General features: G+C 27.6%; 1 protein-coding gene across 4 annotated transcripts; it reads right to left on the bottom strand.

Moving 5' to 3' along the window:
• Positions 1-20: 20 nt before the first annotated feature.
• GAPcenA (GTPase activating protein and centrosome-associated) lies at positions 21-27,280 on the bottom strand. 4 transcript variants are annotated; one of them, XM_014428929.3, is made up of 20 exons: positions 26,780-27,139; positions 26,577-26,638; positions 25,227-25,335; positions 24,519-24,681; positions 21,378-21,555; positions 20,974-21,157; positions 20,731-20,901; positions 17,822-18,013; positions 17,290-17,565; positions 15,549-15,717; positions 13,662-13,897; positions 11,884-12,075; positions 11,669-11,794; positions 8,286-8,471; positions 7,997-8,171; positions 4,586-4,692; positions 3,580-3,663; positions 3,432-3,491; positions 2,574-2,756; positions 21-1,985 (listed from the first exon to the last, which is right to left on the bottom strand). In XM_014428929.3, the coding sequence occupies exons 3-20, from the start codon at positions 25,317-25,319 to the stop codon at positions 1,824-1,826; spliced, it is 2,937 nt and encodes a 978-aa protein (XP_014284415.1). In that variant the 5' UTR covers positions 25,320-25,335; positions 26,577-26,638; positions 26,780-27,139; the 3' UTR covers positions 21-1,823. The 4 variants fall into 4 exon arrangements, with proteins under 4 accessions (XP_014284415.1, XP_014284417.1, XP_014284416.1 ...); XM_014428931.2 differs by lacking the exons at positions 26,577-26,638; positions 26,780-27,139 and adding an exon at positions 27,261-27,280; XM_014428930.3 differs by lacking the exon at positions 26,577-26,638 and having other exon boundaries at positions 26,780-27,138.
• Between the last annotated feature and the right edge of the window lie 463 nt (positions 27,281-27,743).

Raw genomic sequence — 27,743 nt, 5'->3', positions numbered from 1 at the left:
GGTTACATAAGCACCAACACTACTGAAACAAATTATGTATTTATCGAACAACAATACAAGTACGATGGTATTAGTAATAACAATAATTAAAACTATGATCATGGTCCAGAAAAAAATAGTTTAGATATTTATATTAAACATACACATATAATCATCTAGCTGGATGAGTGAAAAGCTGTAGTGATGTGGCTGGCAGCCATCTATATCTGAGGCGTTCATGTCCAAGATTTAACTGGAGGACCTTTTCCAATTTCCCACTTTAAGTGTTTTTCAATCCATCCCCCTTTGCAAAACTAATCCAATGATAATAGTTTTAAGGACTCAAATAATTTTAATTAAGTAGTATAAGTTACCTTCAGTAATTATTCTGGCATCCCATTGACTATAAAGAATGAAAATTCAGGAAAACATTGTATTTTCTATTTTACATGTATATACAATACAGCATCATTTAATATATAAAGTTTCCAAGCTATATATTTATTTACAAGGACAAAATTCACTCTAAAAATAGTGTAACGAATAAATTTCTAATAGTGCATAATTTACATATAATCTGAAAAAATAAAATAATATTGGTAATAGCCATATGAGAATTATTCTATCCAACTTACCCTATAGTACAAATAATCTCTAAAAAAAATCTCACTTTTCGCTCTGTAATAAAGCTCAATTGTTCTAAGACTGTGTCTAATAAAATTATCTAAATATATTGGAATGTAACAATACTATTTTATGAATAAAGTAAATTATGTTGTTAACCGTTTGCCCACCATATGAAGTGTTGACATTATGCTTCAAACTATGACCACTGCTTATTAACTCACTATAGTTACATGTTGATTTTAAATAAAAAAAACTTGTAATTTAAGAAAAGAAAATGGTTTATAAAATTTTTAAGGTTGCTTGTAGTTGGAAAAATGTTTACTAAATATCGGTTCCATGAATTAAGGAACAACATCATGACTTATGTTTTAAATTTAAAGTTAGTTTTTGTATCTGGGTTTTGTAAACTATACTGTTTTATTATTAAATATGTTTTTTAAAAAGAAAATTGTTTAAGCTATGTGGTTTGTAATCTACATCTTTGATATCATATATTTTTCAGAATAATTTAAAGTCGGCATAAAGAATTAATTAAAAGTTAAATTAGCTAATAGGAATGTGTACAAATAAATAAGGTAGTTTCTTGAAAGATAATGCCATACTTCATACATTACATACTCTTGTATACAATTACTACATCTGATAATTTTGAACAAGTCATAAAATGGTTTTTATAGGTGAATTAAAAATTTAAAAGTTTGGACGGTACTTTTATATAGAAAAATATACTAAGTATAAATGAAAAATCAAACAAATATAAGGAGGTAAACAATATAGGCCTTAAATAACGATAGTCTAACAACTCTAATACAAAATGCATCAGTTATATGCTCATGAAAATTTTTTAACTGATAGAAAAACAAAATAAAAATAACATAAAAACAATCTGAATTATCTACATTTATGAATCTCAATAAATATTATTTATAACGGTAGGTAAAATGACTTATACAATAGTTGGTCATACTTTATATTGCCTATGACTAACATAAAACAGTCTAAATATTCAACAACATAATACTGACTATGCAATAACTTTATAGTCAAAATATTTTTTAAAAAAGTGTTTTTAACACATATAAAACTAATAAAATAAAAAAAAAAAAAAAACAAACAAACAAAATAATGATGAATAATAATGCAGTTTGGCAGAAATCAAGCCGATCTCCTTATAATGACTAGACTAATGTATTTAGTACGTTTGTTATGGATAGAACTTATGCAGGGGGGTCAGCGGAATCTGATTCTCTTCTTTGTAATGTTCCTTTGTTCACTGCCGCTTCCTTGATCGAAGTCAGTGTCTTTGATAGCCAAGGCGGCCATGAGTTTCTAGCAGCCTGCATTTCGGACAATGTCGCTCCAAGCTTGTGGGTTAGGTCCTGAATAATGTAATAATTTAATTTATATTAACACATATTGTGTATCACCATGCAGCAAATAAATTAAGTGATTTAAATAGATAATGGAAATCAAATTTTTTTTTCAGGAAAACATAAATTAAATAAAAACTTTGAAGGTATTTTTAGACATCAGTCAAGATAGGTACCAAGTTCTAAGTGACTCATGGATGTAACTCAATACAATGCAAAATAAAAAGGAAATGAGCAGGTAATTCACTGATATTACAACTACTAAACATTTGTAAAATAGTTTGTACTATTTTACAATACTTTGTGTAGTTTGTACCTAGTCTGCCTTCAACTTAAGTCATTTTTAAATTTTAGTGAACACTGATTACTATACATCATATTTTTTAAACAAGTATATTAGCAGATAAAATAAAAAAAGTGAAGTGATCAGCTAGATTCTATGTAATTAGAAAAGAAATGCCATGTCCAATGCCATTTTGAGAAGAAACATTTTTTAACATGCCTAGTAAAATAAAAATTTATCAAATATACTTATAATTAAGCATTAGGACAAATAGATGTACAACCACATATACCAAAGTAAGAAATTAACGATACCTGATTTTTACATTCTGCCTCAACTTGTGCAAGCTTAGCTTGAGCCAATTCTAACTCAAGCTCTGTCACCCTCTGCATCAGATGAGAATCGTTCTCTTCGAGTCCTTTGTTATTTGTAGGACTTCCATTTGCTCCAATTTTTAATTCTAGATGGCTGCATTTTTCACAGGACGCTACTAAGGACTACAAAAAAAATACAAGTTAATTAGCATAAAAATTTAAAGAGAATTAAAAATGATTAACAAAATACTACTTATTGGTTTCAAGTAACCAAACATCCAGTAATTACCAAGTGCTGAGTAGGTTCCTTTTCAAGCAAAACTTTTTTCATCAAAAGTCCGAAGGGATATCAATCAAACTTTTTTTTTTCTTTACATATAAGCAGAAAGATAAATTTGTGTCTATTATTTCCAGTCAACATTATCAACCATTTTATTGAATACCAATAGAGAATGAATAGCTTATGCTTATACTTAAGATAAGAAAAAAATACCACGAAGCTGACAGAAAAATCCTTCTGACTGCAGGGAAGAGGGGGGTGAAGAAAACTACTTCATATAATTATTCTCTAATATCCTTTTTTCCAACTCTCAAAGCAGACTCTAATTTCGTGGTATACATTGAACGTTGATTTTAGAAGGCCATAAAATTATTAGAGAGGACATTTGTATTCAGATTTAAATATTTTAATTATGAATTGCTCAGTACATTCTAACTATGGGTTTCTTAAAGTAAAAGGAATGAAATCATTATACCCCCTAAAGGAAGCCATTTCACTCTGGATGAATCTAGGCAATGCCAAATAGTTCGAGTGTCCTATAAAAAATATAGTTACATTAGTCGATGTTAAATTCTTACCAGCAAAGAGTTCAAAGAATTTTTAGCTGCTTGTTGTTCCTTATCAAGCCTTTCACATATCTGAAACATAAGAATGAAAATTCATTGAACTCTGGATTACCTTTATGTATTAATATTAAAATTCATCATTAACGGGCTCTATACACACTGCTTTATATCCATCTATAATGGAACTGTTCCTTCTATTGTCTTCTTCAGCCTTTTCTACTTCCCTTTTCAACATATCTTTAACCTGAAAGAATAGTATTACTTTTAGGCATTAGTATCACATTATTTATTATTTGTATAATTTATATTGTAATATGCTCTTTTTTAGAAATAGTATATTTTGGTGTATAAAGAGTTTTTAATATGTTTTATTTTATGTATCATTTTAATATTCATTTGTTTTGTTTATCCAAAAAGCAAGCTAACCAGGTTTCATTGTTTATAATAACTTCGTGATACAAAACAAAAACCAAGATGGCGGTACGTTGAATCAAGGCCACGTTGAGCAGATTCAAATATCATAAAAACTATTTTAACTCGTCCCCTCATAATTGAAAATATAGAAAATTAAAGGAAAAATAGAAGAAATAGTGCTAATGAATAATATTCAGAAAGTAAATCATTTGGAAAAATCCCTAACTGTTGTGCGACAATCGATGTTTACATGTAACCTCAAGGCAGGTTTTGATTTTGGAGGGATCAGTGTTTGTGTGGACGGGCAGGTGAAGGGATGTCTCCAAGATGAGGAGGTCCTCATGAATTTCTGTCCGGCAAGAAGAGGAAGCCATTTTGGATGCCAGAACAATAGAAAAAAGAAGACACCAAGAATCATATCAGGAAGATCGTTAGCTTGGTTAGTTTTTGCTATACATAAAAATAGATTCATGTATAAAAGAGTTTTTAAATTTAATTAATTGTAACTATAGTAAATAGCTGTTTCTGATTGTCTAGCAAATACACGCCCTGAGATTAAGAGTCTTTTATATTATTAAATTTGAATAAATTTTATTATCCATTTAGTAATAAAGTTCTTAACTTGAACCCAAGTTATCTCTTATATTTGAAGAGTTTTATAAAACGAGCAAAATCCTCTTTATTTTTATTTTTAATAATTAAAAAAATTATTACAATATATTACATAAAGTGCTAAGTAGAAAGACTAAGACCTGGACTAGCTGTTCCTCCAGCCTCTTCTTTTCTTCTTCTGATCTCACCAATTCACATTTTAACCTTTCTAGTTCAGACGTGCATTTGTCAGCATTTTCCTCAGCCTCTGAAATTATATGAAATATTACACCTGATGGATGCTTCACTATTAACAATTTAAAATGATTATTTTTTATGCTCGTCTCCAATAAAAAATAATTATTATGGAATATTGGAAATTGATGACAAATTACTTATTTAATAAAGAAACATAGCATTCTAAGATTGAAAAAACATTTTTTTTTTCATATACTAAAATTATCATACTATAATTATCATTTCAAACTTTTGCCAACAGTATATTAATATCACATTATTATTAAAAAAAAAAAAAAATGAGAGGTGCCCATTTTCGCAAATAGAGAATTGCTTAGAATATAGTAAAAGCGATGGAAGCCTCTAGTGCTAGGATAAACACAAAAGTTTTAAATTTATTAGTTGATATGCTAATAATAACAATGACATAATAGATAAGTCACATAACTACAAGTGGTATAATTATTTACTTATGATAACTTTCTCCTAACTTCTTTGATTTATGAGGAGTTCTTGATCAAAATACATTTCCATTTTTTTGAATGGAATGTCATACATCTGTTTTGCATGGGATTGTAAATTATGTTTGACCAGAAATATAACTGTAAACGTTTTTAAGTAAACTAAATCTAAATAAAATTATAATTCTGTAAGTATAATTTGTGTCTAGAAATTTTAATCCTTAACTTTTCTGATAGTTCATTTTATATAAACAGATAGGTAATAATTATGAACTAAGAAAAAGGAAAATTAGGATCATTAGGATTTTGTCCTCATATCTGTTTCAAAATGTATTTAGTGCAATCATTTATGTTAGTTACTTGGATGTGTAATTCTAAATTCATAATAATGATGACACTACATCTTATTCAAGTGACCAGGCTGTACATTTTAGGATGGATTCAGATCAAAATTGAATATGAGGAGAAGATGGTTGGGGGGTGCAGTCAAAATATAACACAAATAAGTAGAAATAACTTATTTAATCGTGCCAACGTTTCGACTAGAGTTTCTAGCCTTCATCAGTGCTAAGAACAGAATAAGATAACAACCGATGAATACAGAAAATATAAACAGAATGACATAAAGTAAATAATTTTACAGAATGGAATTAATAAAATTAAAGTAATGAAAGAAGTGGAAAATAAAATGAATATATAGGTAATTGAATAAGTAAGCAAAAATAACATAATTAAGGAAATAAAAATTTGAAGTTATACAATCCAAAGGAATATGAATATTTTTGTTTATTAATGATTTAAAAATTAAACTTATGGAAAGAAAAATTAAAATTGAGAGAAAGAAAATATAAGTGACTAATGAAATATGTAACAATAATATTAAATAAAGAAACAAAATATGAAGTTAAGTTAGTTAACCCACCCCCAACAATCTCCTCATGTAATTTATCCACAGTCAGCTATCTCCCATTATTACAAAATTAAACAGCATTGGCGAACTACAGGTTTTTCAAAATTTAACTTTTAAAAAGTAGACAAAATGTATTTTAATGTAATGTAATATAATCCAAAATGTATTTTGGACATCGTTGTATTTAATAAATGTACTTTTATAAATAAAAGAAAACAATGATCTTAACAATTGTTTGTAAAGGTAAAAACCACATATAACCTTAATTTTTTAAAAACATTATAAGTGAAACTGCACAAGCTGAATCTACATCACATTCAACAATATTCCAAAGATTCAAATTTACAAATTAGATGAATTCCTAAATCTCAAAAATAACACTCAAATATTATTTTATTAACACCAAAAACTCTAATTTTTTTTTTTTTTAAGGTGTCTGTGAATATAATTTAATTAAACTATGAGAAATGATAAATAAATTTGAATATCATAAAAAAAAAAATAAATAAATAAATGAAAAAAAAATTAAATAAATAAATGAATAGAAATGAGGAGGAATGAGTGATTTAGCTAAAAATATTACAGAACATATTACATGAAGAAATCATTAACAATACCTTATGAAGCAACAGAAAAAGATTTTCTTGATAGAAATACGGATATTTAAGGAATTTATGAACTTAATTTAAAGTTTTAAAACATTAGGTTATAGCAATTCATACTTGAAATGAAATTATTAGAAAAAATAAAATAAATACTATAATGTAATAAGAAATATTCAACAAACATTCAAATATTCAATATTCAATCAAATAAATAATACAAATTGTAAGAACCTTGAACTAAAAATTGCATGAAAAACATCCTGAAGTTAATAACAGGAAATATTCCCTAGTATCCAGTAACAATACAAGTGGAAGGAGTGGGAGTGAGGAAAAACAAAACAAAAAACAAGCAAATCAAAATCATTCACTGATAAAGGAGCTAACAACTAATTAGTTATCTTGCTTATTTACTTTTATACGTCCAACAAATAAGAAAATACTTCATTTTAATGGTGCCCAATTTAGTTTCAACATAAACATGTTACTACCATAATTATCATTATCTTCTTATTTAATCAATTAAATAAAATAATTCCCTAAATCTCAAAAATAAAATTTGAATATTACTTTAGTGACACCAAGATATCACATTTTTTTTTTTAAATGACCGTGAATGTAATTTATGAGCTAAAACTTTGAAAAAAGAAATTCTTAGTTACTAAATTAAATAAGAGAGAGACAAGATATGAACATTGAATAACAAAAATAGAAAAGGAACTGAAGTAGTGATAAATACCACAATGCCAATGTTAACTGAACAAATATTAAAACCCGGTTTACACAAGTTGAATAACATGAATTTAAAACCATATAAATCAAACAAGATAATATTTACTCAAAAGAACGACATTAAAACCAGATGACATATCAATATACACAAAATTTAAAATAAAAATAGGAAATATTAACAAGTACAAGTATCATTGGTAAATACTTGTAGTATTTTTCATCAAGAATTGAAAACTTGTGGCAAGGTGAAAATTATTAATATCCTGAGTTGACACATGAAATATTTACCAACAGATAATTTATTATAAATAAATGAATTTCACAGGATATTAAAAACAAATGCACAAAAGAAGAAAAAGGAATTATATAACGGATTTAACTTTAATGGAATATTTTTAACCACACATTAACTTCATTGAGACAAATACCTAAATAAATAACAAAATTTTAATTAATGCACTTTAATTTCATGATTACTGATTCATTAATATAAGTAATGCCAATTGATGAGACAAATGGTGTTATTGATTAGATAAGCAATTTTTGCTTCAAAATTGGTTTTAGTCTCTTCGAAAAATGACACATAAACTTATTTTTTCTGACTTTATGACAAAAAATTCGAAAACGTACCTTTCAAATCTAGAAATTCTTGTTCGTACTTTTTTAATTTCTTAACTTTAATGCAACAAGCAACCTTCATGAGACCTCTGGCTACTTCGTAATTTCTACATTTTTTAGGCAATGTGACACGAAAATATTTTAAAATACTCTCAAAATCTAATTGCAAGAGATCCTTTTTACACATCTGGAAAAAAAAAAAAATTGAAATAAAAAATAATGACTGCAGAGTACTTATATTAAAAGATTTCAACATAAATAAATCAACAAATATTCTAATAATGCATTAAATAAACTTTACCGTTAAAAGTGCTAAGGCAACTTGGAAGAGTGTGTCTGTACCTTGGAGAAGAAAAACATCAATAATATGAAAAACAAAATATAGAGGAAACCTTGCAGTATATAAGGTAAGGAACCACTGTGAGGCAAACATATGAGACTCGACACCTTTTTCTTGGAAGTGATGATATAACTGCGGCAGTTGTTCCTAAAATGAAAATCGAATGAAAGTAAGTATTAAATGAATATTTACACAGAAAACATCCCAAATTAATGTTTTTAATAATTGCTTTACTCACAGAAGAGGACATTAAAAACAAATGTTTTGTTTAATCATCATTAAAGTGACAATGTAGGTTATAAAAGAACTGGAGATAATAACTCATTAGCTTAAGAAATAAACTACAATAAATTAATCCATACATATTTTATTTGATTATTCTATTTTAAAAAATTGAAACAACAGTAGCTATTTGAAATTCTGAATTCAACTTTTTTTTTTAATGAAAACTAAAATTAAACTATTAAAAATTAACGGGAAGAGGAGACTAAAGTTTAAAAATTAGTTAAATGAGCAACATTGAAAAAGTGTCTAAAATTAGAAAATAGTGGTAAACCCACAAATCATTAACAGCAAAAAGAATTGGTAAATGAACAATATGTCACAATATCGACATTAAAACATCAAAAATAATAGAAGGGAATCATACCGAGCAAACTCCAAATTGGCAACAGTCTTATCTTACCGTTTCTTATCCTAAGAAACATTTATTTAAAACAGGAAGAGGAAACTCCAGTTAAAAAATTAGTAAAATCAAAGTTCTATTTAAAGTGTTATGAATAATAAAGAGATAAGGAAATAATTAATTTTTAGAACAGTCATTACATTTGAGCTCTGTACAAGTTTTGAGGCTACAAAGAAATGCTAAAGACAGAGAAGGCAAAAATATAAGTAAAATTATTTTAACAACATAAAAAAAAAAGTCACCTCATCTCCCATATTGAAGTGGTTGTTATGTAGCATAATCTAGACCAAAAGGATACAGAAAACTATGGATTGGGCCAATAGAATGGATAAAGAAATAATCCGTTTTAACAGAAACACTCGAACAATTAAGAATTGTTCTAATAGAAGAGAACAAAAAACATATTCCTTAAAATGTTTTTGAAAACCTCAATCGATCAATGGTACACCAAGGGCAAGTCATAGTATAGTAAGCACTACAGAAGAAATGCCTCTTTCTCAGCTCAAATTAAAAATTTCTATACAAAGAAAAAACGAATGATTTTTATTTTAAATGTTCTTTTTTTATTACTAATCAGATTTAAAAAACGTCTTATGTTTATTGAGAAAGAATGTATATAAGGTATTAATTATTAGCTGATGAGAAACCAAGACTAATGACAAATTACAAAGGGTGGCCATTTCTTTTCCCAAACAATTATCAACTAAGAAAATAAAATGAACAAAATAATTATAAGAAATAACCTTATAAGTTTAGTACACAAATTTACTTAGTAAAAATAAATATTTTCCTTCATATTACTTAAGAGGTGATTTCTTAAAAATTCCAAAAGCATTATAGATAGAAATAACGAGCAAATTTGAGGATTTCAAAGTAATAATAATATTATCACTAAAGCTGTAATAATCTCAAAGGTTACTGAAAGGTAAGTATTTTTTTTTTTAAAAGGTTTAAATTCCAAAATAGAAAAAAAAAAGTCACTTGTCTAACATTGAACAGATATTTATAAATGTATTGAATTAACAAATGTATAAGACAGAAGATTCCAAAACCAGCTAAGAATATTTTTTTTTTTCTTCAGCAGTTTTTTATACTAGATTATCATGAGTTGAAAATATTTCTTCAAAAATCAGTTAAATCACAAACAAAATTTGAAAAGAATATAATCAAAATAGGAAAATAGACTTAGTTGGTTTTGAGAAATCTCTTATTTATTTAATTTTTAATTTATTTCACAAAGATGCTACATAAATGCATTCTTGTCAAGTTGCATATGAACAACAGATTTTTAAGTTTGTAACATTACCTTTATCAGATGACAATAGAACCTAAAATTTATAAAAACCTCTTATTTAGTACTTAGCACAATTTTCTTCTTTTACAATACAATCGCCAAGATCTCCAATTTTGATGCTCCTAAATAATCTAACATAGTTGAAACAGATGATAAACAAAAAAGAAAATAACAAAAAAAAAATAAGAAAAGAAAAAAAGTAATATTCTCATATGATTTTTCTTCTTATTAAAATAAAGTAGCAATCCATATTTAGAAATTTGAATCTTATTATAAAGAAAATCTTTACATAACTTCAGAACTATAATAGTGTTATTTCCAATGAAGTATTTTAGTAATTCGTCTACAGTTTATGGCTGATGTTACCACTAGCAATTGACTTGGTTAGGTGCATATTTCTTTTCAGTACAATTATGGACAATCAAAAAGCTAATTAAAATACAAATGATAGATAAGTATTGATATTGGAAAAGCCTGATAATACAATATAAAAATAGATCTATATAATCAAGCAATAATATCTTTGTTACTCACGTATTAGACCTCCTGAAAGTTTTGGGCCATAACCCAATAACCATATATGACTAAATTCCCTAATGGCATTCGAAATGGCTTTGATTTTTGTCTTATGAAGGAAAATTTTTAAAATTCATGAAATTTTATGAATATGTCCCCGCATTAATACAGTTCTAAGAGTTGGCGTGCAGTCCCTTGTATTTTCTTTTTCGTTGGCTATATTGTAGAACCCCATAAGCTCTGAACAAAATTTCAACTTATTTTAACTTTAAAATGTTCGCAACCCTGAGTGTGTGACTTTTATATGTCTTCCAACAGTTAAAATGAATGGTCAATCCTTCATCAATATTTTGTTTTTATTTCTTACAGTAGAGAACCTTCATCTCTATCAGTACATCGATATCAATAATAAACAATGCAACTGCTTTCAAACAAAACAGAAATCAGCAAGGAAGGTGTAGGTAACCTACTAACAACCTTCAGGGAGATTAACAGGTAAAAACCAATTTTTTTGTAAGAATTAGAGATTTGAAAGACTAATTATGAAAAAGAATACAGTTTAATAATTTAATACCAGTCCAGAACAAATAAAAATAAGGAATATTAATTTTAAAAAAGATAAATAATATCCATATGTCTGAGATATCTTCTATTAGATGCTTTTGATAAAATTAAATTATCATCATTAAATAAAATAACCCATTATGGAAAATAGATATTGAAGAAAATAAAAAAAATCAATACAAATATTCTTAAAGTCAACTAATACTAATAAATAAATTAAGTAACATCTTATTAAGTTTACAATAAAATAAACATTATATTCAAGCAAAAGCAGAAAGCATTTACCTCCATGAGCCTATTCAATTGGTACAGGCGAAGTCTCAAGCATTCAAAGCCATCCTTGTACAATTCTCGGAGCCCGTAGTCATACATTACTTTCAAGAGAACACAGAAAGCTTGTTCCTCAGGCATCTTAAAACACCACCACCATCAACATTACTAAATGACTCAGTAATAGCGGTTCCAGTACTATGTGAATAAACATTGTTAATAAAACTGACATGTAATAACAGCGTGGCAGCCAAGAAGCTGAGCCCCTGGCAGTACCCGACCTCCGTGTCATGGACTGCATATGCCTTAGAGATGCGGAACAAGGAATCCTGACCACCACCTCCGCTACCTTCTTTAAAGAACTCATGAGCAGGAAAAGTTCGATTGATGTCTCGTTGTATAACAGCTTCGCAATTACTTTCCTATAAAATAAAAAATGCAAACTGCAAATACTATAAAACAAAAATAATAATAATAACATAATTAGAGCTAAATAAATAAATTATAGTTAAATAAATAATTAACTGGAATATTATAGAAAAAAACTACTACTTAAATTTTTTTCACACTACTCAATTGGAAGTCTTCTGGTTTACCGTAGAATGTGTGTCCTCTAGTCTGCATAGGTATACTTTTCCAGTTTACTTCTGCAGGCTTACAGGTATGTACAGTTATATCATAACGTGTGTGCCGGGCCTTAGATCACTTGGCCCCACAACATTCATCTAATATTCATGAATGAAAATTTTGAAATGAAAGCTCTTGGAACTGAGGAGCGCTAGCAGAAATGGAAATCTATGGCTAAGACGTCAACAATACTCACAGCATTCACCATCCATTCTGCTATTCCCAGGTATGTGTTAGATAATAATTAATAATCTAATGAATATTTTATGGCAAATCATATTTATCTGGATCATTTAATCATTAAATCATATTATTGCAATCATTTTATAAATCAAGTAAATAAATACTTTGTTCCCTTATGTAGTTTATATACTATTATATTACCCAATACCACCCCTTATTATATATTATATAATTTATGGTAACAATATTTTGTAAATATAAAGATACATAATTGGTAAAGTGGTAAACAAAAAAGCCTCTGAAAAGGAATTCAATAATTATAATACTTTTGCAGGACTCAAATAATTTTAATTATTATTATATATATTTGGATAATTGCCTTCAGCAATGAGTTGGATTAGAAGTTAATCGGCTGACCCCATAAAAATTGAAGAGTAAGATGATTTAGCACAAAAAAAAAAATTAAATAAAATAATAAATAATTATTTATAAAAGAAAGTTCAACCATTAGGTTCATGGAGATTTTTCCTAAAATTTGTAAATATAAGCTTATTTTAACTTAAAAATTTTAATTTTAATATTTAAAAATATCACCTATTAACAATAAGCAAATTTATCAATATTAACTAAGAAATAATAAAGTTAACCATAAACTATCAAAGATTTGTTAACAAGATATTTCAGTTTTGGAAATATCACATTGTTGTAAGTTACACAGACAATGAAAACTTTTATAAATTAGTTTAATAGTATATTTGGAATCAATAAAACAATACAGAATAAAACTTCAGTTTTAAATCATGACTATTTCTGTGGTTGAACTTGCTTCAATAGAAAGAACCCATGGAGAATTTTAAAAAAATATTTAAACATAAAAAAAGATCTTTTCAGTCTCATAAAGGATGAATAAGAACTTTAAAACAGAATTAGCGATGACCAAGACTAAAAAAAAATATATGAAGCTCCATTTGGAAGGTCTGACTGCCTTTAACTTTCACACGTCAACTGCTATAAAAGTAGCTAATCAAGTAGTGGACACAATTAGTTTCAAGACATTATTCACTTATAAATCAAAAGTATAAATTAAACCGAGACAAAATAATCGCTATAACAACAGCAATAAAGTTCATTCGTCTATATAAGTTTTAAAACCGGGAAAGAACAAAGTTTTCATTACAATAAATCTAAAGAAACTTACTTTGGTTATAAGTATTCTGTAGTTGTCCATAACTGCAGTATCAGAATCACAATTAGCAAGGCGCTGCCAGACCTCACCTCGGAGAGCCTCTGGGATGCCCTGCCGAACAAGAGGTCCCAGCTGACGAGGCCTAGCTCCTGACCACTTTGTCAGCACATCACGCCATGACTCCAAATCACTCATGGAACAGTCTTTACTGACATTGCCAGTGCCGCTTAGCAGTGGCTCATCGCCATCTGTAAAAAATAAATGTGAAACCTCTGCTAATTAGGAGAAAATATAAGAACACTACATACAGGAACTTTATAAAGCATATAAAAAGGTTGATTGCTATCAACACAGACTAGAATACTGTTTTACAATATGCCTTATTAGCCACAGTGCTTCCGTGTAAGTAAAAAAATAAAATAAAAATATATCGATAAACAGGTATTAACAAATTAATCTTCCTGAAAGATATTAATTATAACCTACAATACAACCTTTTTGGTTTATTTCTTTTAATTGTTTAAAAACAGTCACATCGTGTATTATTCAATTTTTGAAAAATGATTAACATGACGATAAGAAAAACTTGATTATCTATTCGATAAAGTTCCCACAAAGATTGTCATTTATTAAAGAAATTTTTGAAAAATGATTAAGATTTATAAGGAATTACCTAATAGTAATGGTAAAGTACTTTCAAATTATAGTGAAGAAAGTGTATGAGGGTTACCATATGTTTATTTACAATGGTTCTTTGGTAGAATTAGAAGAGATGTCCAAGTGATTTGTTGTTGGCGTATCTGATAGAAAAGTAGGTGCTCAATAAGAGAAAATAAACAAAAAAATATTGAAGCAGAATCAAAAATTTACTCAGACTGCTGAAAGGCATGTAAAAGTAACAAATTCAGAAATGTTAATAATAAATATTTCAAAGTTAACCATAGTTAGAATTTTGTTGACTGATCATGGTGCACATGAAAGACTACGGGGTCCTAAAAAATAGAAAAAAAAATAATATCGGGGAACTGTTTGCACATAGATTCATATTTTTGCAAATTTATGTGGCCGCATATTATTAAGGAAGAAGAGCCATCTACCACAATTTTGCACGCCACTAAGGAATTAATTACACGATAATAATGTAGTTCTATTTCTATTTTTTGTTGTTTAATGTTTTGTTTTTTTAAATAAAAGAAACAAATACAAATAAAATTTAATTTTTGATGGTCATTAGTATTAAAAAAAATGGTTATATATAGTGTCAGATTATAGCCCACAACTTTTGGAAGGCTTGATACTACAATATTAAGTTCAATCCACTTATAAACAAATACTAAAAATGATGATGACACACCTATTTAATTTCTAGAGTTGTAATTTTTCATTATCCTTATACTAATTATTTGTTATTACATTTTTAAAAATAAAAATACTATTATTAAAATACCATATATCATTGATTGCTATTAGGTGTCTCAGTAATAATAAGTTAAAAAATAAATATTAATCGTGAAATAAAAAAAAGTTAACCAAGAAGTTTTTTTAATTTAAGTAATCTTAATACAATATTAATTGTATGATAGGCAATTTTATTTATATTTTTACATGACTTCTTTTGTCCATAACAAAATAAAAGCTACTATAAACTCATTTTCCACTATAAATCTAAAAAAAATTCATTAAATATTTATTATCTTTACTTTTTGTTTAAAATAGATTTTATGTTAAATAAATATTCATAAATTAAACAAAGCATCATTATAAAGTAGTATTGTATTTTATGAGCTATGCTACAATATTTAGAGCATAAATGTTATTGGAAATAAATGTTCTTTTATAAAGCAAGTAAATAAGAGAATTCACTATAAATTCATTACTTAAGCAATAAAAAAGAAATACCTGAGTTGTAATCATCACGAGGTGTAAGAGTATCCATTGAAGTAATGCTCGGTGATCTAATGTAGCTGGCGAGATTATTCAAAGTTAAATTCAAACGACTCCTATCTATCTCTCCAGATGTTTCAATACTAACTACTTCATAGTTGGGCTCATTATCCAAGCTCATAACCTAAATTAGAAACAGCATTGTTGAAAATTCTAAAACATGATTTTCCTGGTGAGAATAATAAACACTAAGAGCTATTCTAATTTATGCAGAGGGAATAACAACAGTACAGGCATAACTAATGATAAGATACAATATAAGAGAATTATCAACTAGTTATCACTTCCTTTTACAATATCTTTCCTCCTATAACAAAAATATAACAAAACACAGTTTTGAGGGCTTAAGGAATATGCAATCATTCAGATTAAAATAATCTGGGTCAATGCCAAAACAATATTGACAAAATTGAGAGAAATAATTTTTAAGAGTAAATTATTTTAATTATTACTACAGTATTTAATAAAAAAATTTTAATGATGTCCTGAAAAATGGAGAACAAATTAATGATATGATTTTGCATTGATAATTTACCTAACAAACATATAAAATTGTAATTAAATACTATAGAATATATCCTAAAATTCTTAAATAGAGATGGATATGTTGCTAGACATCGAAAGCATGAAAAAATAAATGAGAACTGTCTGAGGTAGTTAACCTCAATAAAAATTTAAATTAGAGATATATTTTGTTGGGATATCATAAAGAAAATATTACACAATAAAATTATTATTAGAACCAAAAATTTGAAATAATTTTCTTCAATTTTTTATCACTTCTCAAATTTCTTTCTTTATTCAGAACCCTTTATAGGCATATTAGTATATTTTAGTTCTCTAATTGTATATCTGAATAATGGTAACCGTATATTTCATAATTTTCACAGCAATTTTATATGCTTTTTATTGCATATATGGCATATTTAAGGGTTTTATACTGTATAAAAATCTGGGCCTTGATTTTAAAATAATGTTATAGTATAAAGTATGAGGAAATCAAATTAAAAAAAACAAAACATTTTAAGTAAGGAATGATTAATATTTTTATTGAGAAAATGTAAAAATTGTTAATTGATAATTATAATAATTAATACTTAATAAATAATGAAATATACCCAACCAGATTGTTCACTAAACATCAGAGAGGAAAGAGGGTCAACAGAAAGGCATTAATGAGCTGAATATATAACCAACCTATTTACAATAATGAGTTACCTAGGGATTCTAAATTAATAATTTGAGCCATAGATATTTTATTTGCCACTAAATTATTGAGTGCAACTTCATAATTGTGATCAAATAATCAAAGATAAGTTTGTTTTTACGTTAATTTTTTTATATTTTAAAATTAATAAAGTATATCAAACAACTAATTATCATCAAGTCTTTATTGTATCCCATAAAAAACATAAAATCAATTATCTATAAATAAATAAAAAAATATCATTGCCAACTAAAATTAAAAATATGAAATAATATTGAATGTTGATATGATCTATCTATTGGTGGCTGAGCCAAATTAGCACTTCAGTATTGACAAAACTTTGAAATTAACAATAACCGTAAGTTAATTATTGAAAATTTAAAAATTTTCATGAATATAATAGGTTCAGGCACAAATAGATAGAAAAATAGTCACTTGTGCCCCTTTACTTCTAACCCACTCTTATAGATATCAACGTAAGGTACTTACCTCCTTTAAATTAAGCGAAAAAGGCTGAACAAGAGGTCTTCTTGTAAAATACCAGAATCTTTCCCCTTGATGATAGACTCGAACTAGTGTTTCCACAAGTAGCCGAACTGGTTCAGTTATCCCTCTCACGACAAGATCAACAGCAACAGTCAAGTAAACTTTTTTGTCCTTTCCTTCTGTTTCGGTGTTGAGCAGCTCAAAAGCTGGGTCTTTTGGATCCCATAAACCAGTAATTACATAACTAGTATCATCAACTTTTTCAGAGCCCATTGATGCCTACCATTCGAAATAAAAATCAGAAAGCATTAATTTAAGAGAAGTTATAAAAATATAATATTCATAAATATGAAATGTAATGAAAGCCAAATAAAGTTAGTTTTTCAGAATACAGATATTAGAATGTTAGGGAGAATGCTTACTAGAAGTGATTTTTGAGCTGTTTGTTATAGTGTTATAACCAATAGTCAACATTATTGATGTTGAGGGTAGTAGAACTGAAATAAAAGGTGTATTAACAACAAAGAATACTTACCATATCTAATAACTGCATATCACTATGCTTAACATGTTTTCCAGGAGCAATAAGAACACCAAAACACCTCTTCACTTCCAATTTTTTCTGCCCTTCAGTAGACACCTGAGTGATTGTCAGACAAACTTGCTTTTCAATATTACAACGTAGTTTAAAACAACTACGATCTCGAGGAACAGCATTGAAATTACCCTAAAAAGAATTGCCAACTCTCAAAAACATTAAATGCAAAGTAGGATTTATAAAAATATCCATTAAATAAATAAAAATCCATGCTCAAAAGAATGCATACAAAAACAATCAATAAATTAACAAAAGCTAATAATGCATTGAAACAAAAATAAATCTATTAAACAATAGAAGAAATTAGGTTTGGGAAAAATAAAAATATGAATTTAAATACAATTAATATTAAAAAAAAAATATTTTAAATCAGATCAATAAAATAAAAAACATACATACAAGAGTAAACAGAACATTTTTAAACAGGATATATGATTATGAGCATTGTCAACAGATGGCAGCGAATACTTGATTTGTGCTGCCATCTGTTGCCAATTTTTTTAAACCAAACCAAACTGTCCTTTTAAAGTTAAATAATTAATTTTTTATGTTTTTATTTAATTTTAGTTTTTGGTCCTGTTGATCTGTGTTCTAACTTATTTATTTCCTTAACTTTATTATTCATTAAAATTTTTTTTTAACTTATTGATTCATTCAAGTATTTCTTTTAAATTTTTTTTTTTAATCTATATATTAGTTTTTTTTTTTAATTCATTTATTTATTTTTCTGTAAACTGATCTACTGCTGTGACTATTATGCCTTTGGTTCGATTTTACAATGTGATCTAATGATACATTTGTTTAACGGATCGAACATGGGTAGGAGATCACTGGAGAGGGTCTGAGAGAGTGAATTAGGGAGAATAAATTTGTCAATTAAATGAAATAAAATTGTTAAATGGAGAGAAAAAAAATTAAAGTATTTTTATTTAGTTTGTAGACGAGTACTGATTGTAAAATGAAAAGGTAGGAAAAACATTCTTTTTGTTATATCACGTAAGTGTATGAATTGTATATATGTCTGATCATGGATGCTGTGTATTGTAGCAACCCAATGTACTTGGGCAGAAGGGCTAAATAAAGCATTTCTCTCTGGCCAAGAAACAACAAATCTTTCTCCCTATTAAACTTTATTATTTATTAAAAAGATTGGTTCATTTATGTTTTATGACATTTCTACTGAATAATCAAAAGTTGCAAACCAAATAGATGATTTAGGAAAAGTATTTGAGTATTTATACCATTATTTAATAAATAGAATATATAGGTTCTAAAAAAGCAACATCAACAATCTCACAGATCACTTTTTTTGAATTTTCCATCTAAAAACCCAAAATTTGTCGGATTATCGATTTTTATTGGTCAGGACAATTAGAGTCCTATTTAAAAATGAAAAATAAGGAATTAAGGTTTGTTTGTTTTATAGATAATTATTCAGAAATAAAACACAATAATGAACAAAGGGACTGTTTAACGATAATCAGCAAACATGATGTGGTTACAAAACAAACCCCTGCCTCCCTTCTGCTTCACCACTTTCAGGTGAGCATGTTGGATTACTGAAGGTGTCATATTAACAAATATCAAGACTATCACCATCATGCAATAGGGAAGATTGCCCTTACCTAAGTCACTTATTCTTAAAGTTACATAAAAACTAATAAATTGAATTAGTATTCATCAATCACCAAACTATTCTTAATACTTCTAAATTAAGGAATAAAAAATCACTAATTACAATTAATAAATTAATTTAAAATTTTCTAGAAATTCATAACTTATATATTTAATTTTGTTTCTTACCTTGGACACCAAAGAACTATTTTCAGATTTTTAATTATAACTAGAAAACTATGGACTTCACAAAGATTGATACCCTATTCAAAATTAAAGTATTCAACATTTCTCACAAAAGTTGTATATAAAATTTAAAAATTTATAAAATTTTTGGCAAATCTGTCCAGTGCTAGAATGTGCTATAAAAATAGTCGACTATTTTAGGTTTGAAAAGGATGTAGTCAGGTAAAATCATAGATTTTTTTTTTGTGATTCAATAGGTATTTTGAGATGCGGAATCAGAACTTCACGTTTGCCACCACACAAAAGCTGCTGGTTGCATAACGAAAATAAAAAATTGAGAACTTTTTTTTTGGCTTAACCAAGAAAAAACCATATCCAAAATTAGATGAGTCAAAATTCAGACATTACATTTAATCCACAATGTCCCAAGAGCATGCTATAAAAATAGTCGGTTAAATGTATCTATATCCCAAAGTTAACCAACATAAACTGTAAAAAAATCAAAAAGTATAAAACAAATACAAAAAGTAAGAATCTAAAAAAAATGTTATATTGAAGAGTCGAAATTTAAGAAAAAAAATAATAGATATTTCAGTGTCAAAGGTCCAATCATCAAAATGTCCATAAAACAACAACCTTGTGACTAAAAATATTTTCATAATGGAAAATTTTTTATAATAAAGAAATAGAAATTATCCCTACTAGTCATAAACAATCAGTTACTTCATGGAATAAGCTTTTCAATTTGAAGAAAAACACTTACAGCAGACGGGACTTGATGAAAATGATGATGCACGAAACCTCATCAGACACTTCTTAAAATATTATAATTGATAACATGAAAACTATAACTTATAAAGATGGAATATCAAAGGAATAGTGTTTTCTATCTCAAAAGTAATAAGTAATAGCAAAATTAAATTTCCATTACCCTTCTATAGTAAAGAAGGAGAGATGCGTCCAAGGTAAATTTCTGCCGAAGGTGAGAAAATCTCCTAATATTTATAAAAAGTACACAAATAGGCTTAAATTAAATGGTGTATTACCTTCCCATCATCTTCCTTGATATCCATAGTTAAATCAAGGACAAAAACTTGTATATTGCCGATATTGCTAAGTAATTCACCTTCTGTAGGCAATTCTCCATTAATTGAAGTACTTAAAGACTTTGGGACCCTTTGAAAAGCTTTCATGAAACATGCAGAAACTTGTCCAACCTAAATTGAGGCATAATAAATATAATTAAATTTGTGTAACAAACACCACCAAATGAAAAAAAAAAAACTTACTGCTTCGGGTATATCACATCTAAAAACATGGCATTGAAAAATTGAAGACTCTAAAGTGTCACCATGGGTCCAAGTGAAAGCGAAACAAGCAGCTTCATTTGAATTTGGTTTACCATGGGCGTAAAACAGAATCCGGCAAATTTCATATTTTTGCATAATAATATTCGTAACACCATCATATAATCTATGAAAAAACAAACAGGTTACTACATTAATAATTTATTTTAAAAACTTGATTGGAACTAATAACATGCAAATAAACATGGACATGGATAAAATAAAATTAACTTGGAAAGATAAACTTAGGTATACAGATTGGAAGGTTAAATATAATTTTGATATATATACATTGGACAGTATAATGTAACTTAGTTATATAGATTGGAAGGTTATACATAACTTACACAACAGAGCCATCAGAACAAGACGGTATAGAGATTGACACCTTAATAGCCTCAACTATGCTCTCATTAAGAATGACCATGTTTCTCTGTATTTCAGTGTCTGATTTGGGTGCATTGATAGCAGCAGCACCAAGGTAGGACACTCCATTAAATATCGTACAATCCTGATGAACATCACCTACAAACAAAATATATTATAAATAAGTGATACGGCGAAACTCTTAATTAGAAAGTCCTATCCCATCCTATGTATTCACCAGACATAGCCCCTTCCAATGATCATTTATTCTGGATGATGGCATATGGTTTGTCTGAGCAGACTTTACATTATATAAAGATACCAAAAAATGCTACCAGAAAGAGGGGAAAAAGTAGTGGCTAATGATTGATAATACTTTAAATAAAATGTAATACCACTACTTCACAATAAATCCCTAATGTTTTATAGAAAACAGCAGAAACTTATTCGTACCCCTAATAAAAAATAATAAGAATATTTTGAAATATATTATGTGTGTACCTTTAAATAAAGAAATGATACTTAATAAAATGTACCTTTTTTATAATCCAGAAAACAATATTAATAAAGTGCCAACTGGGAAAACAATATTTCTAAAAACAAAATAATTTTGATAAATATTCATTCTATCTATGTTTATATCTTTTGAGGTATCAACACATCTAACAAACCTAAAGAAAAAAATTGATTGAGAATCCAATCTACTATAAGAATCTGTCATCAAAATTTGAGGTTCTTCGACTGGTAAAAGAAAATTTTCCAATATGAACTCGTCATGCAACTTAACTATTAGAATCCACACAAAAATAACCACATCCCATTGGAAATTACAAATTACCTCAAAAGACACACCATTTGCAACTGGTATAACCAAGGCCTGGATTTTTATACAATTGCATCTTTTGTTTGTTTGGTTTTTTTATGCTGCTGATCAAAAATCTTTACAAATAAGCGTACCCAGACATAATTATTGAAGTTTTATTTTGAACATTTGACGATAAATGCATATTAGGACTATTTCAGTTTAAACAAAATAGAAATAATAAATTAAAATGCAACAATGAAAACTAAATTTCAAATTAAAATAGAAAGTTAATGCTCATTAGTTAGTAAAACAACCAACAATATAATAAACTTTACCTTCAACAATTCATTTCTAATAATTTTTCCGTTTCCCAAAATACCACTTCTTCTTCATGTCCATTTAAAAAATACAATAACAAATTTACTGCTTTAATAACATTAATTAGTTATCATTTTTGAATCTAACGATTGTTGTTTTTCTTTTGTGTTACTAATTGTAAGTTTTTACTATTTTAGTTTAGAAAGCTACAATTAATTAGTTATCATTTTTTAATCTAATGATTGTTGTTTTTCTTTTGTGTTACTAATTGTGAGTTTTATTATTTTAATATTTTACTTTAGAAAGCTGGTATGATGTACTGTTTATGAAAATAAGAACTTGGTTATGACATAATTAAAATCAAATCCAGATTCATGAAGTTGGAGAGTTTACGAGGAGAGAAAATGTGAAAAGAGACATTCTCATCAACAGAGGGTGAAGTGAGACAGCTGGTATATTGGAAGTTGCAATGAAAGATATGAAAATAATTTCAATCAAATTATTATTTTGTTGGAAAACTTCAGTTTATATTCAGAAACTCAATATATGAAGCTGAACCATAGTCCAAAAACTACACATTGTACATAGAAATTATTAGGATATGAATTGTACTATAAGATTACCTTTAGTGTAAAAATCTTACTTTGCAAGTTAGAAAAAAAAATGAACTGTAAGTTATTTTCTTCTTTTAATTTTAATACTGGATGATTTTTAGTGAATAAATAGCTTACTTCACAAGTTATAATCCAAAAATAAAAAATCTTCATTTTTTGGGTTTTTTTTGATGAATTCTCTTATTAGCCAAAAATATTTTTGTTGGAAATCAGATTCATATTCAGAACCCAACAACACTCATTACAAAAGCCTCTAAAAACAATTACACAAGCAATTTTCTCGTCAAAGAACTTTATCAGCCAACATTAAATGGATTTCAAATATTTGTTTTGCGCCCGCCCCCATACCCTACTGCTTTATACACCATATTTTTTTCAATGCTAATATGTAACCAATTCCACAAAAAGAGAATTTTTGTGTGATAGCCTAATTTAAAAACTTTTGGCAAAATTTTCCACAAATGTTCAATAGTTATGTTTACCATTCAGACGATGTTTCCAGTGATCGAATTTCAAAAATTTGTAATTGAAACCAAAGCACTTAAAGCAACATAAAAGCTGATAATTTTTACCTATATTTACAGTGAAATTACCTCTTTTTCTCACCATACAAAATTTTTACAAACGAAATCTATAAAATCATATGAAATCCAACATATTCCTGAATTTTTCAACAGGTAGAATAAATCCCTTTTCTGGATATCATGAAGATGGATTTTGACAAATGAGGAAACAAAACGAAAAAAAATTTCATGGGAGACAAACCCTAATTTTGATTTCTTACAATATCTTTAATAGAAGTGATTTAAAAACGTAAATGTATACTAAAATCTGACAGTGGTAAGCCAGGAGATTAAGAAGGAATAAGCTGTGTTTGAGAAAATAGGAAACAGGAAAAAATAATAATACATCTGTACTACTCTCCTTCATTTCTGGACTATTCCCAGTTTAGACCACACTGCTCCACTAAGATATAAAAGAAAAGCCCAGGCCTAATTATGGGAGGAGCGAGATGAGAGGGCAAGCATTCCCTTTTAATTATTTCAACAGAATTTCGGCAGCTATCGTGATATGCTGATAGCAATTTAGAATTATCTCTAGATCCGAGTCTTTCACAGACACAAAATTTTTTCAGAAGGGCCAAAATGAACAAGTCCTATGATCCTTATCCTCTGACAAGAAATTCTTTTTCACAAGAAATATTTTTAGTATTTGAGTATCAAGCTATCTTTAAAAAAAAAACAACAGTTAAAAGGCCGTAAATATAAGAAACATAATTGATAACCAAGAACATAAAACTGAAGCATTCACAATTTACTTTCTGTATTGGTTATTACTTTTCAACTAATTAATAACAAGATTACATATAATAAATAGTAGCTTACCCAACTCTTCAATGCTTTCATTCTGAGAATGCTCAGCTTCATCATTTTCATCGACAGACATTTGCTTTTGGTTATTGTCAATATCTTCTTTAAGCATTTCTCCTAGGCACTGCCAAAGGCCTTCTAAGCTTCCGTCACCAGCTATTTTCAATTGCGGCAAACTCTGGAAAAAGTAATTACACTTTCATAACTTGTATTTTTTCGCATCGCGGATCCTGGTAAATTTATAAGCTATCAAATAGTTTTGTTAATTAAACCTAGCCATTACAGATAATATAGGTGATAACAGTACATTTTTAAATAACATGTAAATTAACTCCAACGCAAACCTACAAAAATTGAAATCCTAAAATGAGTGATATTTAGAAAGAGCATATGGGTAGCTTAATTGAAGGTAAAGGTAAAGGTCATCAAGTAAAGGTTATTCTCAAACTCCAACTAAAGAACAGGTTATTTGATGAATCTTAGAAGAAATAAAAATAAATGGATTATTCTTTTTATTAATCATATGAAAATGCGTACTGCTACTGTATCAATAGTTTCGAAAACATGTCAAAAATTACGAAATGAAAAGAGGTACAGTGTTATTAACTAGTATATAAAAATGTTTATTTTTAAATTCTTATACTGACAAGCACATTCAATTAAATTTATGGCTCACTAACAACCTTTTAATGGCTCAATATAAAACTTCTTCAATAAACTTACTGAAGCAGTAACCACCGTCTGTCCGTTTATAATTTCAAACTCATCACTCACAGCAGTTGAATCACTTGATTTTACACTTACACTATCCTCCATTAGAATTGAAAACAATCTGAAAATTACCAATTAAATAAGGAAATGTAACCAGTAAACATTCAGATGAATGAAAAATACATGATTGATTTGTAAATGAAACCAATAAATACATTTTAAAGGATAAAGTAACATAAAAGAAAAACTAACAAACAATGCACATGCTCAAGAACAGCTCAGTAGTTAAATCACAAACCTGAATTAGATAGTATAAATTTAATTTTTAACCTATAATACAATAATATGAACATAATAAAATAAAATCAATAGAAGTTTAGCCAGAACTTAAAGCAATAAAATACAGGCCAAGCAGCGAAATTTGTGAATAATCCACCATCACATGAAGAAAAATCAAGGAAAATATAAATTATTAAGAACATGACAAGGAATTAGTAAGCACGATACAAGGTATTTAATTGAAATAGATTTAAAACTATATATTAATTATTACTTAATAAATATTTATTCCTCATAGAAAGTTTATATCTCATTGAAGCAATGCATAAGATATAAACAACCTAAGAATATGATAGATATAATAAAGGTATGCAATTATATTAATTCCAGAAACATTTATAATGTTCCAACCGCCAGGAGTAATGGTGAAATAAGGTATAATCATAAAAAGTTGATATTAATGAGATATTGGAATAATCAATTTGTAATAAACATGAATAAGCTAAACAGAAAAAATAAGAACTATGATGGGATATCAGCATGCTACAATACATGCTATGTTAATCAGAATCGCTGATAATTTACAAAGCAATGAATGCAAATAATCATTAATGAAACATTATTGACAAACATGTTTAGATTTAAGATATATTAAAAATACATACAGACTTTAGACAAATTTTAGACATAGAAGAAAACTTAATGTTAATCCGGTGAAGTCATGTAAAAACAAAGCAATTTCAAAAATTAAGAACAAATTCCAAATCGCAAACACTGAACTTTTTCATTGACATCAAATCATGTCCAACAAAACTAAGCAACCCTTTATCAACATAACATTCCTACATCAAAATTATGATAACAAGCTTGACAGGGACCAATGTCAACAATCTAAACACATTTGTCAGAGAAGGTTTAAAAAGACTTCAATGACAAGTTACACTTTTCCATAACCTAAAAGTTTGATAAAATAACAAAACAATAGTTAGTTAGCTGTGGAATGAGAAACAAAATAGTTAAAAACTGAGGTAAGGCCATCAGTATGCAACATTCCAAAGACTTTGGCAAGGTAAAATTAAATACCTGCAATGTAATGTAAAATATCCTTACACTATTTTCAAGTGTGACACATATATATTTGGATACTGAAAATTAAAACAAACATTTTGTACAATGCCATTTTCAAAAACTAGAAATACTTCACACAAAGAAGCAGGAAAAAAAAACAATTAAAGACATATTTCATTCCTGAACTAATGTTGAAAAGTAAACAAATATCAATTTACCTTAGCCTCCTTCTAATATCATGTTTATGAATTTAAATATGATCAACTGAACAGTACTGCCCTCGGCTAAACACAACGACCTAACAAAGCACAGACAATGTCAAACAGACAGCTGTAGTGGTTGGGTTAGCATGCTTGATACTAACAGTAGCAATTGGACACAATTTATCATTTGACATTATCACTTCAATGAACCAAAAATTATCATTTTATTCAAACAGAAATATCTAGTTTGACCTTTTCGTACGTTAAAAGACAATAAATTTAGAGATATTAATGTTGATAAATCAAAGAGAGCTCTAATGGTTAGCCGATTAACTAAATAGATTTGAACAATTTGATTACTCCCCCCCCCAATCTAAAGTTGGTCTATCTAACGACACTTAATAATCACATGAGTATTATTTCCTTCATTATTTTTGAGCGGTAAAATTATGTTATACAATATTTTTTTGAAATGTAACTAAATTACGGATCATACAAGGCAAAATTTCACTGAACATTTTCATTGTCATTGCATTGAAAATATATTTTGAAATCTAAAATTTGAAGCACTCAATAGTCAAATATGATAACAGAAAACTTTCAAACAGTTAAAACATTGATTAATTACTACATCTGGTTTTACCTTAAACCAAGGTAAATTTTCATATCCATATTGATAGAAATATTTTTTTTTTTTAGGCACTCAATTGTTTATTATATTCAAGCTAGAGAGATTTCGATCTTAAAATATTTTCTTTAGCCCTTAATTGCAAACTTTAAAATAAAAAGTTCTAGATTTAAATCGACCACAGTTCAGAAGGGCAAGGCAAATCCTTCAAGTTTTGGAATTTAAGATCTATAATTATTAATTTTGCCAGTTAGCATTTTTGTTTTTTATCAGATCATTTTTAAAAAAATTACTTTTCTTGACATTATGGACCCTTGTCTTATTAATAACTACGGTAAAAAAAGAAAATAA

This window comes from Halyomorpha halys, unplaced genomic scaffold, assembly GCF_000696795.3.
Source record: "Halyomorpha halys isolate HHAL.00 unplaced genomic scaffold, Hhal_1.1 Scaffold757.1, whole genome shotgun sequence".
NCBI classification, from domain to species: Eukaryota; Metazoa; Arthropoda; class Insecta; order Hemiptera; family Pentatomidae; genus Halyomorpha; species Halyomorpha halys.
This window is presented reverse-complemented; position numbering and strand designations above follow the sequence as displayed.